Source organism: Cygnus atratus, chromosome Z (assembly GCF_013377495.2).
Source record: "Cygnus atratus isolate AKBS03 ecotype Queensland, Australia chromosome Z, CAtr_DNAZoo_HiC_assembly, whole genome shotgun sequence".
NCBI classification, from domain to species: domain Eukaryota; kingdom Metazoa; phylum Chordata; class Aves; order Anseriformes; family Anatidae; genus Cygnus; species Cygnus atratus.
The window spans coordinates 23,172,866-23,190,894 of NC_066396.1; the positions used below are offsets into that span (position 1 = coordinate 23,172,866).

General features: G+C 39.4%; 1 protein-coding gene across 4 annotated transcripts in view; it reads left to right on the forward strand.

The window, feature by feature from the left end:
- The first annotated feature begins 3,726 nt into the window (after nucleotides 1-3,726).
- Nucleotides 3,727-18,029, forward strand: part of MAST4 (microtubule associated serine/threonine kinase family member 4) — a 196,303-nt gene continuing 182,000 nt past the window's right edge. For 3 of the 4 annotated variants that reach the window (XM_050716229.1, XM_050716230.1, XM_050716232.1), the window contains exon 1: nucleotides 3,754-3,823. In XM_050716229.1, the coding sequence (XP_050572186.1) occupies nucleotides 3,785-3,823 (39 nt within the window). In that variant the 5' untranslated portion in view covers nucleotides 3,754-3,784. Of the gene's footprint in view, nucleotides 3,824-18,029 lie in introns of all 4 variants that reach the window. The other variant, XM_050716231.1, reaches the window with a different exon arrangement.

Here is an 18,029-nt window from a genome sequence, read left to right on the forward strand (position 1 = left end):
TCATGTGCTCAGGTTTTATCTTTTAATTAAGTCATTGCAGTAATCATAGTAATTTCTAAACTCGGAAAAGAATATTGACTGACGGAACTAAGTGAAGCAACACAATTAAGGCAAAGCCTTAGCAGTTGAATGAGGAAATAAACTGTCTAAATTTGTGCAATTTTCCTAAAAAAAAAAAATAATAAAATAAAATAAAAAAATGTTGCTGTATTTCTTTTTGGCTTTAAATAAACATGTACTTACTGGTATGTACCTAAGCTAACTGAAATATTCTTCACATATAATCAGGTCAAATGCAGCTTTTATAGGGAAGGAAGCTTTCTGAAAATTTTGTGGTGGTTATATTTCTTAAAATAATTCTACCTTCCCTGGGGGGGGGGGGGGGGGGGGGGGGGAGGGGAGGGGGAGGGGAGGGGGAGGGGGAGCAGTTTCCTTCGTATTCTGTATATACATGCTATTTTGTGGTGCATCTACAAGTGTGCCTTTCTGCAACAATTATGTGAAGGAGACTGTGAAGTAGGTTGCTGTATTTTGTATGTATGCAAGGACAGAGAGTATTGTTTACATGTTCCAAAGAACATATTTTTTTCATTATTCTAAAGCACAACTTTAATACCACAATGTTCTCTATCATGATTTTGATAGTTCCTATCAAAATAGGAAATAACGAGCTGAAAAATAATGAAAACCTCCTGACAAAAATAGCAAGCTGTATGCCATTTCAAATGTGTAGATACACCTTTGGTAATATCTAATAAGATCCATAAAATGTGAGAAAACTCAGTGGACACTCACCTTGTGTTAGATGCAACACTGTGCTTTTCAGTACCTTCTAATATGGCATTATATGTCGCAGCATAAGCTTAGGAAAGCGTTATTTTTAGAACTGACAGCAAATACATTTTCAGTGAAAGGTATTTTTTGTACTTTTCTACTTGGGATTAATTCCATCTTCCACTGGAAGGCAGTCTTCTCTTTGTTTCATTTTCCTGCCTTTCAGTGTTATCTATGTAGCTGCAACAATTATCTTTAGTTTCTTGCAAAACAAAGTAGTTTTTGTACACTATTTGTCCGTAGTTAGGAAGCTTCTTCATGTAGGAGACTTTGTAGTTTTGTCTGCTTGTAATTCTTTCTGTAGGTTATCCGTGTGCACAACTGGATACTTTTGTGATAAGTAAGGTGATTTTTTTTTTTTAGGTTAGGACTATTTGCATCTGTTGCCTGTCACTGATACGTTACTTGGTTAGTATGGCTTTATTGTGCTGTTGTTCTTCAACCAATACATTTATAGAATTTTTCATGCCTTGCAGGCCTCTCAGATAGGTAGGAGAGTGCTTTTAATTCATATATCTACATTAGACAGTTTATGTGGTTAGATATGCTAAAATCACTGGGGGGAAAAAAAAACAACTACCACACTTTGGTATTCTTAGCTTCTGAGGGAACTAACTGATTAACTGTGTGCTGAGAGTTTTTCTGTATTCCAGTGACTGAAATAGAACTTTTCTAAACACATGTTTAGGACTGTGTAAATAAATGCAAACAGCCTTGCAGCTGAAACCTGCGGTGTGCCACAAGGGACAAACAGTATGTTTTTGCCACTCACCCTTGAAATCTGACAATCTGGCTATTGCCTCAAATTAATTTGTGCCATCCTCATTGGAAACATAACAGTGTTTAAATTGTGTTTCACTTGCCTGTGCTTTCTTTGGAAACAGAAATGGGGAAATGTTGGATTGTGAGGGCACATGGATATGAATGACTGGGAGAAAATTTGCATTAACAGAGGAGAAAGATGATGTTTTGTGAAGTGGAAATGGGAAAGAAAATAGCATTAGGAAGAACTGAAAGGAGATACCTGTATTACTTAGTGTAACTCCAGTTTCCTTTTCTTCCACAGAGGAAGTGAGGGATTCTAGTCACTTTTCAGTTTGATTCTCCAAGGTGAAAAGTTTTTCACGAGGTTCAACATGATATTTAAAGAGAGGTTATAGTTCAAAAAATAAATTAATTCAGGAGAGTTGAGTATCCTTTGTTACAAAGAAAGTCAAAGAAAGTCATGCTACTCTCTCTTCTGGCCTACAAATCTGTGTCGCGCATTGTTTGTTTTTCGTTGCCTTGTCTCCCTCTTGTGGAACTGGAGTTTTGGTCAGTATGAGCTTCTCCCTTCTTTATCGCCTCAAGCACAGCTCTTATCTTGCAACTGAAATTGGTAGTGGGTAAGTTTGAGCCATTGACCTGATGTTACAGCTACATTTTGAGCTGGAGACGTGGAGAGACAGGGAAGGAGAAACACTTGCAGTTGACGTGACCAACTGATAAAAATTGACTTTTTTTTCTTAACATAGTTGGAGATCTCAGAGAAATGTAGCTTAGTGAGAATACTCAAATTTTCTCGTTGCTTATAAGTGTAAAATAATAATGCATTTCCATCATATGAAGAAAAGTTGAGAAGGGCAAATGCAGCAGCCTCTTTTTTTCTGAGATCTTCATATAAGGTGTATACTTAGTATGTTATCCTTTCAGCAATCCTTCATTTTTGTTCCAAATGTTTTTGCCCCTAGCAGGTTTTACTACTGTGAAATGTACACGGACTGCTTTTCAAAGTGATGCAATCTGACAGGAAATCAATATTTTTTTTCATACTAGATTTAAGGTTGTGATTGTCATAATCCTCATCTTAAACTGTTAATAGGTGAATACTAACCTTGATTTTTATCTCTATTTATATCCTTTAGTAAGAAATGTACTTTTCACTTTGTCCCTGCTTGCTGCTCTCTGGAAGTGGTTTGAAATGGAAAGAGAATACATGTATGTTAGAATTGGTTATCTGCAGGTGCACCTGTGTACTTGAAGTAAAACATGGATATTCCTACAGATGGATTCTGCTGTTGTGTGGTGGTGTCTTCCACCGAATTAAACTTTTGACTGAAAAATTCTTTAAAATTATCTAATTGGGATGCTAGTTTTAGGTAAAGTAATCCCCTGTTTTTTGAAGCAGTAAGTTCAATTACACAAATGAAGGCTAGAACGGAATCATTGCCATTTGCTGGATGTTTGCAGTGTGGATACTGAGGTCATCTCTGTGTTCAGCTTTAGTTCATTTACAGTTTCTGGCAGTCTGACTTAACTTTTTGTGCTTTTGGTTTTGTAAGGAGAGGAGCATGCTCTGCCTTTGAATCTTATGGTGTGTAGGCTCCCTAATTTTTTTAAGTGAGACCAGGTGAGGATTCCCAGCTGGAAAATGTGTAGGTGTGTTTATGGGGATGTTTCTCTGGGTGTTTTGTGTTGGACAAGGCTTCCTCTTGTAAATCTGCGGGTGTGTGCAGTGGTTGATTGCTTTTGAACATAAAACGCAATCTCGCTCAGTTACCAGGTTCTTAAATCTTGAATTTTGTGGGATGTCTGTAAAGACATAGCCCGGCGGGCTCTGACACCACGGCTCATCCTGTGAGGAAAAAACCCCAAACCAACGGTTTGTTTAGCCCGGCTCGGCACCCGGCCGTGGGGCGGGCAGCCCTGTGGCCGGTCCCGCAGGGCGGCGGCGGAGGAGGCGGGGGTTTAGTTTAATTTAATTTAATTTTTCTGTGTTTAGGCGGCTCGGGCTGGCCGGTTGCGGGGCCGGGCCCGCCCGAAGTTGCCGGGCTGCACACCTCGGCGGGCCCACGTGACCGGGCGCGGCCAATGGGCGCCGCCGTGATGTCAGCGGCCGGGCGCTGCGGGGATGCGGAGCGGCGCGGGGGGCTCGGGGCAGTCCGGCGCGGCCGGGCGGCGGAGCGGCGCCATGGACGAGCCGGGCCTCCTGCGGCGGCGGGGGCTGCAGGTAGGGGCGGCGGCGGCGGCCCGGGCCGCAACTTGCCCGCACCTGCCGCGGCGGAGCGGGGCGGGGCGGGGCTGGGGTGGGGGGGGGGGCTCAGCGCACACCTGTGGGCGCGCAGCGGAGCGGGGCTGCGAGCCGTTATGGCCGTTGGCGGCCGTTGGGGCTGCGTGAGGGGGAGGGTTGGGGACGGGGGCAGCGGGGGAGGCGGTGACGGGACGGGACGGAGGACAGGGGGGAGAAGGAGAAGGAGGTGGGGAGGATAGATTTTATTTTATTTATTTATTTTTCACTGATTTCGGATTGCCGGCCCTTCTGTGTCAGACTTGGTTAAAAAAAAAAAAAATAAAAAAATACCGGCACATAACGGTTCGCTGCCCGCCGTCGCCCTCCGTGAGTGACTTTTTACCCATTTATTTATTTATTTATTTTTTTCCGCCGGCGTCGAGTCGAAAAAGTGGAGAAGAGAAAAGGAGGCGGTCTGCCCGGAGCCGAGCGGGCCGGGCCGGGTCCGGTCGGGTCGTGCCGTGCCGGCATCCCGCGTCCCCGAGCCGCCGCCCGGCCGCTCGCCCTGCCGCACCGCCCCAAAGTACATCGCCCTCGCCCATTGTTTCGCGAGCCCCTTCGCTCGAGTCACTCCGGGCGATGAATGTACTTCCTCTCTTTTGTTTTCCTTCACATCCGCAGCGTTTCAATGGGAGGAGGGGGAGAAGGGAAGCCTCCCCGTGTTTGGGATCGCTGTTCCCAAGCAGTGTGAAGCGGCGCAGAGCGCTCGGAGCGCACTGAGCTCGCAAAGTTGCGCGCTCCTCGGAAATACGCCCTTTCCGCTCAGTGCTCTCAACTCCTTGCTGATCGGATTTGTCAGAGGGGTGCAGAAGTGAAATCCGTAGACCGCCGTGTTAGGTAGCATAGGCACATCTGCTGGGACTTGGGGGCCTCTTAGTGCTACGAGAATCTGTCAGCTTTTCTTTAACTTCTCATGCGACAGCATTTGTCTGTGGGGAGTGAATAACTTTTTTCATAAAAAAAAAACAACGGTTTTTGAGACTTTACTCCTTCAGATCCTAAATCCTTTCTCTTAGTTGATGGTGCAGTGGAGAGGGGACTCTCTATGACAGCTTTTAAAAGGATTTAAAAGTTTTGAGAGGCAGATCTTACAGTGATACCGGATTTCCTTCTCCTAAACCTTGTTTAATCCATTGAGTAGTGTAAACCGGATTTCTGCCTTTTGACAAGAATTGAACAGCAGTCTGTACTGCTTCAGGGGTAACATAAAAACCTTGATGTGAAAGCCTATTGTTGAGTTCTGCAAACACTGCTATTGAGTTGATTTTTTTGTTTTGTTTTTTTTTTTTTTCCTCATCTGTAACTTTAATCGAGTAATTTTGAATGAATACCATGAATATTTAACAGAACACTTTGCTTACTCCTGCACATGCTTAGCTAGCTCTTCATTTAACAGTATTTAAAGCTATATCATGAATAATCTGAGTGCGAGAAAGACCCCATTCACACATGCACTGCATGCAGTAATAATTTTTAAAGATGTGTACCTCATGGTTGTCATTTGAGTCTGGTTCTAGGGTAGAAAAAAATAACCAGCTGTCAAAAGTGTCCAACTTGACATGCTGTCATCTAGAAAAAGATGGCAAGGGAGAGATCCTATTTACACTCAAATTTCATCTACTAGTCCTTTCACTGAATCTGTTTTCCTATTGTCCTCTCACTCCTCTTCTGTTCCTCTTTTTTTCACCTTTATCTGTTCGTTCAGTTAGCCTAGAGACTAGTATGATGAATTTCCAAGCGGGAAAGCAGATCATATGACATGACACAGAATGTAGTCCCAGTTTAATTCTTCTTAGTAAATACTGATTAGATGAAGTCCTTGAGTTGGATTCTTGACTGACATTTGCCCTTCTTTATAGTACAAGCCAAAGTAATGAATTTGTTACTTTATAGTATTGGTAGCGTATGTTCTCACTGTTTAAAAGAAAAAAAAAGTTGAACCTTCTGCCAGTATATTGTTCTGTGGAAGTATCCCGTGTCTTTTGCCACTTCTTTAATATGTTGCTCATATTTTCCTTTAAACCTGTCAAGAATATTCAGAACAGGATTAAAAAAAAGGCTTCTGGATTAAGACTATTCAGAAGTAGTTGTGGTCAGCTAACTTTACTTCATATGACTCTGTCACTTCTAAAGGTTAGAAACAGAACTGCTAAAGCAGATAAATCTGCTTAAAAGCTGTGTGCTTGCTTAGTTGAAGGTACGTGTAAATTCCGAGCTCTGCAAAGTGTGAGTTTTTTTAATATAATCTAGACATATAGTGAGAAACAGTACATACTTAAAAGCTGAATTTGTACAATTGCTGTTTTTTCTGTTTGTGCACAGTTTGCTTCAAAGCTTGGTTTACAGGACACACAAACCATTTCCTTTTAGATGGGAACCTGATGTAGTTGTGTTTGATGCCATGTACCATCATGCTGTGTTTAAAAAAAGCCAGGAAGCAGCTTGAATTGAGTCTCAAAATGTAAGCTGTAAGTAAATATGTAGACCTGGGTAAATCTTGTTTTGTGTTGATATGTGTAAGGTTTTTGTGGTGTTTAGGCTTCTAATAGAGAAACTGAGCCCTTCATTTGTTACATCCTGAGTACGTATACCTATTTCATTTTACTAGAACATCTTTCTTTTATGTCTAGTTACTTGTTCTGGTTATGTTCATAGACAAACAAAATCTTCTGAATGCGGAGATCTGGAGTATGTATTCCTTTACAGTGAGCAGATTCTAGGTAATGGCTTCTTAAGCTTTAACTACAGGAAAAACAAAAACCTTTATTTGAAAGAAAAGCCAGGAGAAAATTGATCTTCAACTTCTGAAACGTTAAATATAATTTTGTGTGGATTGAAATAAGCATCTCTTTAAAAAAAAAAAAAAAAAAGGCAGCTATATACTTGCATATTCTGCATCACAGATCTTGATTATGTCCTGCTAAAAGCTTATTTCTGCTTTCTTCCGTGAGTTTGTCTGGTAGGCGTTGATCTGAAGCAGTATCTTTCAGATTGCCTTAAACAACAGCTCCAAGCCCCTGTGATGGTGGCTACAGGTAACATGCAGCTCCTTTCTTCGGTGAGAGGGATGTGGGAGTGTGGGAGAAATCTTACTGCAAGATGCAGCTTCAATCACATTTCTAGAGCTGATGAAGGTTTCTCCTTGTTGAACAGATGAGTTGGAAGTTTCAGGCCTTCCCTTTTCCTTTTGCTAATTTCAGTTTTGCCTTTAAGTGGCTGGTCAGCAGTGTCTTGTAAATCTTGAGGTAGTAACATGAGATTTTTTTATTAGACTTTTAGAGAAATTGACCAACTGCAAACATATCAGCTATATGTGAAACCGCTCAAATGTCAAAGAAAACACTGCATTTATTTGTTTTATTGTCTACAGCTATATTTTTTCTGTAAATGCTGGAAAATTTTTGCAGGCTTCTTTCAATTTGGGACGGTTGTATTGCATAAAGTTTGCATAGTTAATATTGTATATGACATGGAAAAATTCCAATTGTAAATCTTCTAATACTCTACTTCATGCATTGATTTTTTGGGTGGGTGAGTTGAAATGAATTTCATCCTTACATTCAGAGTTGTTGCGGTAGAGATGGAAACAGGCAGTGTAAATGAAAACGTGGTATAAATGCAGAGTTGCTATTTTTGTGGAACTGGTGAGTCAATTTATGTGAATTCCACGTTCTTTCTGGAACACGGCAAGGAGCACGGTGACTGTGGCCTTGACTATTCCTTTCCTCCACCTCCAAAACAGGAAAATAGTTGTCTTTTATAGACACTTTGAAATATTGTGCATAGTGCCTAGACCTTTGCAAAGAGTAAAACCTTAAAGTTTTTCTCCAGGTTCTTGCTTATTGGCTCCCCTAAAAATACGTTCTGAGAAATCTAACAGAAGGGTAATGATTTCTTAGGAAAAACGACCTTCTCTGTGGCTCCTAAACAGATGTGATTTTCTGGATTTAGGAGGCTTCATGAAAATAATTCTTTCTGACTGAAATATTGAAAGATGACGTGAAGAAGGGTCAGCTGGCAAGCTGTGCTCTGGAAGAGAAGGAAGGAAGTATCATTTAGACTGTAACTGCCTCTTGAATGCTGTTCATGATAGGAATGTGTTCTTGGGGTAGTCTGTTGAGGAAAAAATGGTGATAAAAGCTGAAGACTTTCTGCTCTTTCTCTTCAGTCTGCAACAGAAAATTATTATAGATGAGGTTCTGGAAAGATTCTTCATATTTTTCACTGATTTTGATGCAGTGTGTGTGTTCTTCATCCTGCTAGATGTGAGGAGTTGTGTAGTTGAGAATCAGATCTGATTCACCAGCTCTGCCTCTTGGTGAGCAAGTGCAAGAGTGGTGAAAGACTGAAAAAAAAAACCACCACCAACAACAAAACAAAAACAAAGAGACCCCCCACAACTTTTCAATTTGCATTTTCACATAGATTCAGATTAGTTCAGGGGAAGGCAGGATGGACGTCTTCTGGTGTTGTGTGGGAATAGCTTCGTGACTGCACTCTGCATTCATCCTCCACTTTTTGTTTCTATCCAGTCCTGTCTAACACTGCTTACTGAGGGGTTGCTGCTCTGCAAAGTAACGCTCAAAACAACCTAAATTGTGACACTTCTTCGTTTTATGTGGTGTTTGCATGAGCATCGCTGTAATCACAGATGTATAATGTATTTTTTTTGGTATATTGGTAAATTATTTTTTTTCCCCTGATGGAGCCATCTTTATTTTTAAGTTATTGCAGGTATAGCTTTATAGAAAGCAGGGTATCTTAGGTCTATTTTGGTGATGTGTACAGGTTGGAGTAGACATTTTATTTGCTTAAATAGTGGTAGGCAGTGATAGTTGCTGTTAGAAAGCAAAGACCAACCTTCTGAGAGAGAGGACTCTGGTGTAGAGAATGCTTTTCCTTTCTTCATTAGCTGTCACTTTTGTGGGTCCAAAAGAGTGTACAATCTCTCGATCAGTTAATTTACCTCTATTTTCCAGGCATTCATGCATTGTTACACGTTTGTCAGGTCTTCTAAAAGGCCTTGTGTCAGACATTTTGCTATTCTTTGAGCTGTGAAAGCTTCTCTGAAGGGGTTAACCTTTTCTACTGTCTTTCCTTCTCTTAGTATTGTGGTCACTTTATTTCAGGGTTTAAAATAAATAAAGCTGCTTGCATTTGGAGCTAAAATAATTGGCATGGGGCCAGCTTGGTGTCTGTAGCCTGTATCACACTTCTCTCTAATGCCTTTTGATAATTGCAATAACGTTTCTTGATAATGTCTGCAGTATGTCACAAAGCTGACTGACTGTTTTGTGTTAGGTTTGGAATGCAAAGCATAAACTTAATGTTCCTTCATGTAAAATACTTCAGTGAGCTATGAAGTGGAATCCGTAATGATTTGAACTGAGCTTGGTCGTGTTCTACGAGTCATAAAGGAAACCAGTTTGGGAGTTCTCTATGCACTGCTTCTGAGTCACTTAGCTTACCCCCAAAATCTGTAGTGTTGTTTTTTTTTTTGTTGGTTTTTTTCCCAGCAACTTTAGTAATAACAGGGATAATATCTGCATGAAGGATAGGAACTTCATATTAAAACATTTTTTTCCCAATTCTGTGGTTAGTTCTTAGTTTGACAGACAATTTTAACAAACTCTTTTTTTCTCACTGTCACAGCTAATGAAACCAGTAATTTTCCATGTTGTCTTTCTGAAATTCTTTGTAAGATGCTTAATTTTAGTGTAGTTTCCCATTAAAATTTTGTCTGTGATGCCACTTTGTGTTATGTTTGATATGATGATTTCTCATATTTGTTCCTACCTGTTGATGCACTATGTTTAAGTTTTAAGCTTTCCATTTGAGTTGTGGATTTTTATCAAAATTGCTCACAGACTTTGACGTGCTGTTAATTCCTTTCCCCAATAGATTGAAGCAACTTTTTGCTTAGAGCAGTGCCACTTGCCCATCTGAATGTTAAAATTGCATAAAAACACATAAACGATTGTGAAGATCACAAAGCAAAACACTCAAAACTGCAATTTGATAGTTGCTTTTAATTTTCTTTTCTTGGCTTCACTTTGTCTGCTTTAAAATAGCGTTGACTTCTTCCACCACCTTATCTTTACCTCCTATAAGACTAGTAAATCAGAATAACAGCTTTTCCTATCAACAGCTCTTGACCTTTTTAATGTTGTTCGATTCTTAGTTCTCAGCTTCTGCTCTTGTGCTCCTGTTGCTCCTTTGTTCCCCCACCTCTCCATTTAAGTCTCCCTTGACTTTAGTTTTCAAATTTAGCACTCCATGGTGGCATGCAGCAACTGTGATTAGTGCTAGAAAGGATAACTGCACTCAGTGTCTGCTCCTTTGAGAACAGGTGTGCTCTTCAGAGGCGTTAGGTACCGAGCTCCTACAGAACTAGTGTCTACAGAGCAAATTACATTTAGAGTAGGTTGTTCTTTTTGAAATTCCTTAGTTTTGTATATATAGCTGGATTAGTTTTCATAGGGATATTAAATAATGCTTAGAAGGCGTGTGGGTATCCTCCCCCACCAAACTTCAAGACTCTGTCAAAGCAAGGGAACAGGTGTGTTGAAAATTCTGAAAGAATTTTTAGTCATTCCTGTCAGAAAGAGATCCAGTTTAGTAGCAGTGTACCAAAAATTAATCCTTGTACATATGCTATAAAAGAAAAATATCAACAATCAAGTTCCGTAAAATGCTAAAGTAATCAAAAGCATAATCTTGCAAAAAGTAGTAAGTGGCCTTAGTTAAAAGATGGGGTAACCATTCCTGTTACCAAACAATGTATGTTCTCCTGGTTTTTATTTTCAGCTCTATGGAAACTAGTGAATACGCAAAATACCTAGTTTATACAATGCACTACAGTCTAATAATATGTTGTTCTTGAGTTAAACGTCACACTACAATTCTTTTACTTTACACACTACAAGTCTTTTAGCCCTTGAAAACTAGAACTTAAGTGTAGATATTTTTTGTGTAGTTAAATAGTCTTGGTGTTATATACACATAAAGGATGCTATATCAGAAATGTGTGTGTGTATATAAAAAACAGAAACGTATCTGAAGATGCGTTTCAACTATTGAATTTTCTCCTGCTGTCCCACAGTGCAACTTTTTCTTCTGAGGTGAAAAATAAGGGAGACGTGGTTAAAAAAAAAAAAAAAGTGTATACAGTATGTGTTTGCATTTGCTGCTGTTTTGAGATTTTTTTATTTGATAGTTTTTTTTAATGTTTTCTCCTTTTGCTTTAAATTATGCCAAAAGGAGGAGGATACCATTTGAGTTGTTCTAAAAAAGCTAGTTGTTCACAAGTTCTGCAGGTACGTTAGGGAATCTAGCAGTCAGAACTTATGTGCAGAAGAACCTGAAAATAATCCCTATTCTCTTATGTTTTCTGAATAAAACACTCACAGGCACAGCTGGAAAATTTGGGTTATGAGTGGAAAATTGATTTTCGGAATCCATTGCCCCTTGTGATCACAGTTTCCTAGTTTTAAATTACTTCAATTTTTTCTCAAGATTTTAGTAAATGTAGAGAACTGCAAGAAAGGAAGGAGTAATATATATAAGTGTGTGTGTGTGTATATATGGCCCCAGGTAAAACCTATATTTTATGGTACTGTGATTCTTCATTAGTTCCTCATTAGTTCTTCATTAGTTCATGTGCTGTTTCCTTTTTTTGCTTCTTCAAGCCACAGTTGTGCATGTTTGTGTCTGAACATTAAAAGATGATACCAGTTCAATGTAGATGCAGGGGTAATCAAGTGTCTTGTGTTGTTAGACTGTATGTCTTGACTGTTGAAGATGATGAATAGCTTCTGACACTTGGGCATGAAGTTGACTAGCATTTTCTTATTTCATCACTTTTTCCTTGAATAGTTCTGTGTTTGTCTGGAAAGTGCGGTTCAGGATTCCCAGGGCAAAGTGGTCAAAACCTATGTTTTTCGTGGGGTTGGCAGCAGAGGAGATTGGAAATAAAGCCTGTACATTGTATCACTAGGTAGGGGATGTTACTGCCTTTGTATGCTTTGCTTTGTACCAATGGTAAGAAATGTAACTAACAAGGTTATTTACAGGATGGCCGCAAGAACCTCATTGTGCTTGCTGCTGCTCCTCTGAAGTTAGTAATCTCAGCCTTAGAGAGTGCGCCTGCTAAGCTGGTGAAAACTCCTGATTGTGTGTTGACTCATGTGTGTTGCATTTCTGAACTTACTTTCTCGAATAGCTCTTGTTTAACTTTCTTGTCTGTTCTCTTAGGACCCTGCATAGATCTTCATCTTTCACCACAGGTTTCTTTCTTGAGTCTTTGTATTTTGGTTTGTTTATGCTACTTGCCTTTTGCACTGCCAGTAATGCCAACTTCATTGTTCTGTTGGCTTTTGGCTTTTGTTTATACACTTTCTCTGTAGGTTCTTACTGAAACTACAGATGAAGGCTTGTGTATTTTTCAGTATCTATGACAAGATTGTGGAAGAAGTTATCTCGGTGTCTCTTTTTTATGAAGTATTTTGGGATTTTTAAATAAAATTGTGACAAAACAAGTACCTACATTGTGCATGCATTTTATTTTCTCTCCTTCTGTTTCCATGTTATTATTCGTGTGTTTAGGATCGATGTAATTGTAATGGTTTTTGTAGCACCTTATGCCCCTTGCTTTATTTCAGCAGTAAGAGTGGAACGTTCCAGTTAATTTTTTAGCACTACTGCAAACCACAATAGTGTGTATTTTTTGATTGTCTGTTTCCCCCTAAAGACACCCTCAATTATTTCAGTATTGTTTCTCTCTGATGTAGAGTCTATCTGACAGATCAATACTAAGCTCTTCTGGTGCAAAACCCAGTGAAGCTGGTTAGGCTTATAGGTATGTGAAGCGCATACTCTTGTCTTTAGGCTCTAACAAGATGCAGGGAGAAATTTCAAGCGCTTCTACATTGATGTGTTTCTGCCAAAGGGCTATTCTAGAAAAAGATACTGTTTAAAATGCCTATTTTTTTCATGTGTTCTCTCTAGCGTCACTGAGGAAATGCAGTAATCAATGAGAATCCTGTCAGATATTCATTCTTTCCTTTTTCTCCTTCAAAATACCCCAATGTTCTTTGTTCAAAGAAATACTGTAATGATTATTTGTGTTCAACAGGATGTAGTCCAGGAGATGAGGGCAGTGCCATAACTAGCAGTGCTAATGGGAGAGCATCCGGCAGACTAATGGGTTAGGCTGCCAAGCAGTTTGAACAAAACTGTTAGCTGTGCGTTTGTTACACAAATTAACTTCTTAATTGTTACACAATTAAACTTCTGTGGTCATGCTGCAAGAATTGAGGTACAAGAAGTTACCTCAGGTGAGTTACTTTATTTGCCAGTAGTTTCTGTTGCTGGATGGATTAATTGATGCAGGATACAGTCCTAGCCTCTGATTTCAGTTCTCCTTGGGAGACAGCTTTCAAAGGTGTGGTGTGGTTGTTTTTTTTTTTTGATTTGATTTCTGGCTTTGGCTGTAAGGATTGCCCAGAATACCAGTGTGAGGTTTTTGTCAAATAACTGATGGCACATTACTTCTGTTTTTCTAAATTCTGTCTTTTGATAGAATCTTTCTTATTTATTATGTGCTTGCTGTGGTGTGAGATGGCTCTTTTGAAAGAGTTTTCCTGATGAGCATGTAGAGCTCGGCACAGAGCCGAAGTATTACACTGAAGATCTAAATTGAATACATTAGAGATCAGCAAGAAATGAACATCTTATTAGTTAAAAAATAATAAAAAAATAATAAAAAACATTTCACACTTGCCTGAATCAAAAACTAAAACGGAAGAACTGTGATAGAATTTGTAATGTGGTCTTGCCTCCACAGTTGGCACACTGTATTGCCTATTGTCTGAAGACCTCAGTCTATTTTCAAATCACTTATTTCTGTAATTCACAGTACTTTGGTGAAATCATAGAGACTAGGATGAGAGGAGATACTGTGTTTTGTTACCTCTCACGACAGTGAAAGGCTTGCATACATTCTTGTTTTACACCGTATCATCGGAATGTGAAGTTCAAAGCTTCGAACCTCTGCTAGAGTAGTTTGGCTCTGCCTAAATTAATCTTTTCAGTTTTGTCATCAGTCTGTCACATTACTGCATGTCACTTTGAGTAATTTGATTTTCAACACTTTATATCTTTTAAGTATTGGTGTGTTATCAGCATCATTTCATTTAAAATTATTAGTTGCTATCCTTCTTCTTTTTAAAAATTAAATAAATACTGTTTTCTTCCTTCTTGTTTCATATAAGTTTTTGAAACAGTCGGCTCTAAAATTTTATGCAGTTTCCATTCTTCCTTGCATATTCTAGCTACCTCTTTCTGCATATGTAGGACTAAATTATTTTAATGCCTGAAGGTATGGGGAAAAACGCTCTGAATGCCTGTGAAGGCAATACTCCTTTTCCCTTTTTCGTAATAGTGAAAAATTGATTAACCGATCTGCAGCCACAATATTGAAAACTCAGAACGAATTAACCTTTTGCATCTCCCAAGATCTTTGTTTTACTCCTTCCTGGTGTCTTGTTATCATTGAAATAGGGATAGAATTTCCTTTTCTTTGGCAGTTTGAAGCAAAGGGAATTAAGTGATTTGTTCAAGACTGTAAGGCTACTGGTGACCTTGAATTTCCTGATTGTCTCAATACCAAGATCTCATGACCTTAGAACAGGCCATTTTGTTTCATACCAGCTATCACATAATACAGAGGTGTCAAAGTTGTATCTTCCAAATACAGTTCAAGAATTTGAAATAGCAAGGAGAAAGGTGGTATGTATGTAAAGGGCATGAAAAGGCTATGTAATACCTGGAGAGACCCTACCTAATTACCAATCCTTTTTTGTCAAAAATGTATCTGACAGAAGTAGTCTTGGCAGCGTTCAAAGGTCTGTTCAATAGGTAACCAATATAAGGAAAACTGTGTATGAAGAAATTTTACTGCTTGTGCAATATGTTGACTTTCTGCATTGACATAAAACTATCAGAACTATAACTAGATAATATTACAGGTTGAAGGTAATGATACTTGCAATGATGCTTAAGTTTTTAGTGATGTTAGTAAAAGTTTAGTTGTGTATCCATCCTGCAATATTTACTGCTTCCTTTGCTACATCCTAAAATTTTCAAGCCATCAGAGGCTGAATTGACTTTTGATTATGGTGCCTTGGCTCCTTAGAGGTAATAGGGAAAAAATCAAACTAAACATATCATATCCTAAAACAAGATTTTTGCTCTTAGATTACCTATTTGCTGTGTTCCTTTGCTCTTATATTTTCTCTGTACTCACTATTTTGTTTTATGCATCTCTACTAAAAAGTAGAATAATGGGAGAATGAAAATTTCCTTTGGTGAAGGACTTTGTCTTTTAAAATTTGAGTTTGTATTATGTTGGACCTTAAAAAAAAAATTATGAATATGTGGAACATTTCAAAATATGCAATGTTGCAGCTTGACATTTTCCCTTTTTTTATCCAGTCATTAAAACTGTTGTTTTTTAAAGTATTACTATCACAGAAGCATAGAATGGTTTGGGTTGGAAGGGACCTTAAAGATCACCCCGTTTCAACCCCCTGCCATGGGCAGGGACACCTCCCACCAGACCAGGTTGCCCAAAGCCCCATCCAGCCTGGCCTTGAGCACTTCCAGGGATGGGGCGTCCACAGCTTCTCTGGGCAGCCTGTGCCAGTGCCTCACCACCCTCTGGGTGAAGAATTTCCTCCTTATATGTAACTAAATATGTCCTCTTTTAGTTTAAAGGCATAACTCCTTGTCCCACTCCACTCCCTGACCAGGAGTCCCTCCCCAGCTTTCCTGCAGGCCCCCTTTAGGTACTGGAAGGCTGCTGTAAGGTCTCCCTGGAGCCTTCTCTTCTCCAGGCTGAACAGCCTCAACTCCCTCAGCCTGTCTTCATGGGAGAGGTGCTCTAGCACTCATCTTGTGTGTTAGCACAGTCCCATGTTTCACTTACAAAATGCTGAGTGGCAAGTTTCATGATTTTTTGGAACAATTTCAAGATAAAATCTGTTAGAATTAACTAACTTTAGAACCCATTTTATTTTGTTATCTGTTAGGATAGTACCAAAATTCTATAAGGATAACTATTTCAGAACTTTTCTGGACGGTTGTTTTTATCATTAATTACTAATTAACCAGAGAAGGAGGAGGAGGGATGGTCTTGGTGGGTGCTCACTCATCTTAGGAAAATAAAATCAGCATTGCCTTATTATACCAAAAGAAAAGGATTTCTCTTAAACTTGATTTTTAAGGGAAAAGTAGAAAATTCTGTGTTACTGCAGAGTATGCAGCCTAACTTTCTTTGTGAAATGATGTTAAGATTTCACATCTGTCTTTGATTTCTCTGTAAAGTTCCTTTACAAAGAACGCTGAAGCCACTTGCAGCACTGGTGTGGGCTTGAGTTGTGTTGTCATCATTTTGAAACTGGAAGTGAAACCTCTGGTGCTGGACCCAGAGATGCCAGTCCTAGGGTGCTGTGTTTGGAGCTGTTGTCAGCAGCAAGCCTGGAGCCCTGTGTGCCGTGCCAAAGGGTTGGTTTGTCGGATGTGCTCCTCAGTAGACTGTGCTTGGGTGGCGTGTCGCTCATGTCAGATGGGGCTTGCCTTTCTCTCCTAGCTGGCTTGCCTTCCCTTGGTGGCTTTTGTGGCTGTACACACACATCCCATTCTGTTCTTCAGCTGCTTTCTACATTTACCATCTTTGTTAATACACTTCTGAGTGTCGCTTTTTGAAGCTTCCTGTCATGTAAACTGTGGGAAAAAAAATCAAAGTGTGTTTAAAGATACTGTCTTTTTTTATAGTGGCTAGAATTTCCCTTCAATGTTTATTATTAATTAAACACACATTAACAGTAGAGACATCTTGCTGATTTAATGAAATTGCTGGTTAATTTAGCAGAAATTAATATGGTAATTGTGTAGCAAAAGCTCTTACATGCTTGAAACAAACTTTAATTTTACAATTATGCATTTGATTAAAAGTGCTATGTATCTGACACAAGCTGTCCTGTTATATTTTTGTAACACTGTAGTTCTTACTGATACATTTCAGCATGATTTTTCTGAAAATGAAAGATATATTGTACTTAATTTAATTTATGTAAAGCCTCATTAAGCACTGATATTAGCTACAGCCTTAGATCCATTTGTAAAAGCAGTGTAATTCTGAGTTCAGTTGATTACTGATCATCTGATCTTGCAGCTGCTCTACTTGGCTTCCTTGTAGAAGGTGACTTAACATTTCACTTGGTTGTCTTGCATTGTTACTTAAAGGTATCAAGCCATAGGGTGCAAATTCTGCTTTCTGTGTATCATGAAATTACTAGGAAGCAGCTGAATGTACTGATCAAGAGCTGTGTTTTATGTGTTTCACCGTTGTGTGGTGGGTTGTTTTTTGTTTTTTTTTTTGGTTGGTTGGTTTGGTGGTGGTGTTTGCTTTGGAGAAGTGTGGATTGTGGAGAAGGACAGTGAAAGGACCGAGGTTGAAACTTCCAGAGTAATCTACTAGCTGTGGACATGGTGTGCTATGGCTACTTGCATACGTGAAAATCTGCAAGAATAAGCTGCTTGTTTCACACCGCTGCCTTACTGCCCAGTTCTGTGCGTCTATAAAGTTTTTTGTATCTTAATATTTTTGCTTTGTCCATGTATAGAAATAAAAATTTTTAATCACCTTGAACTGATCTGACCTTTACAGTTATCAGAGTCAGCAGTTCTACTTTGATATGGGGAAGAAAAACACTGGTTGCAGTGAACTAATTTAGCCAGTGTTTCCTAATCTCCTTGTGGGGAGTGCTTTTAACATGTTTACGTGATGTAGGGAAGGGACTTGAGACTTGACCTGTGCTTTGAAATTAAGACTTCAGATGCAGGCATACAGCAGTGTATTATGCTGACTGCAACATAGCGCTGTGGCCTCTGACTGACTCAGTATCCCGAGCACATCTGTTTAGGTAACTGAGTGGAACAACTGCATCTAGTATGAGAGGCTACAGGGCAAGAGGTAGATCGTGGTGCATAAAAGATATTGAAGGGTATGGTCTTAACAGTTGACAGTGGGCCTTGGCTGGGAGCCTTCGCTGTGCTATGGATTTTGCTAGATGTAACTGCAGAG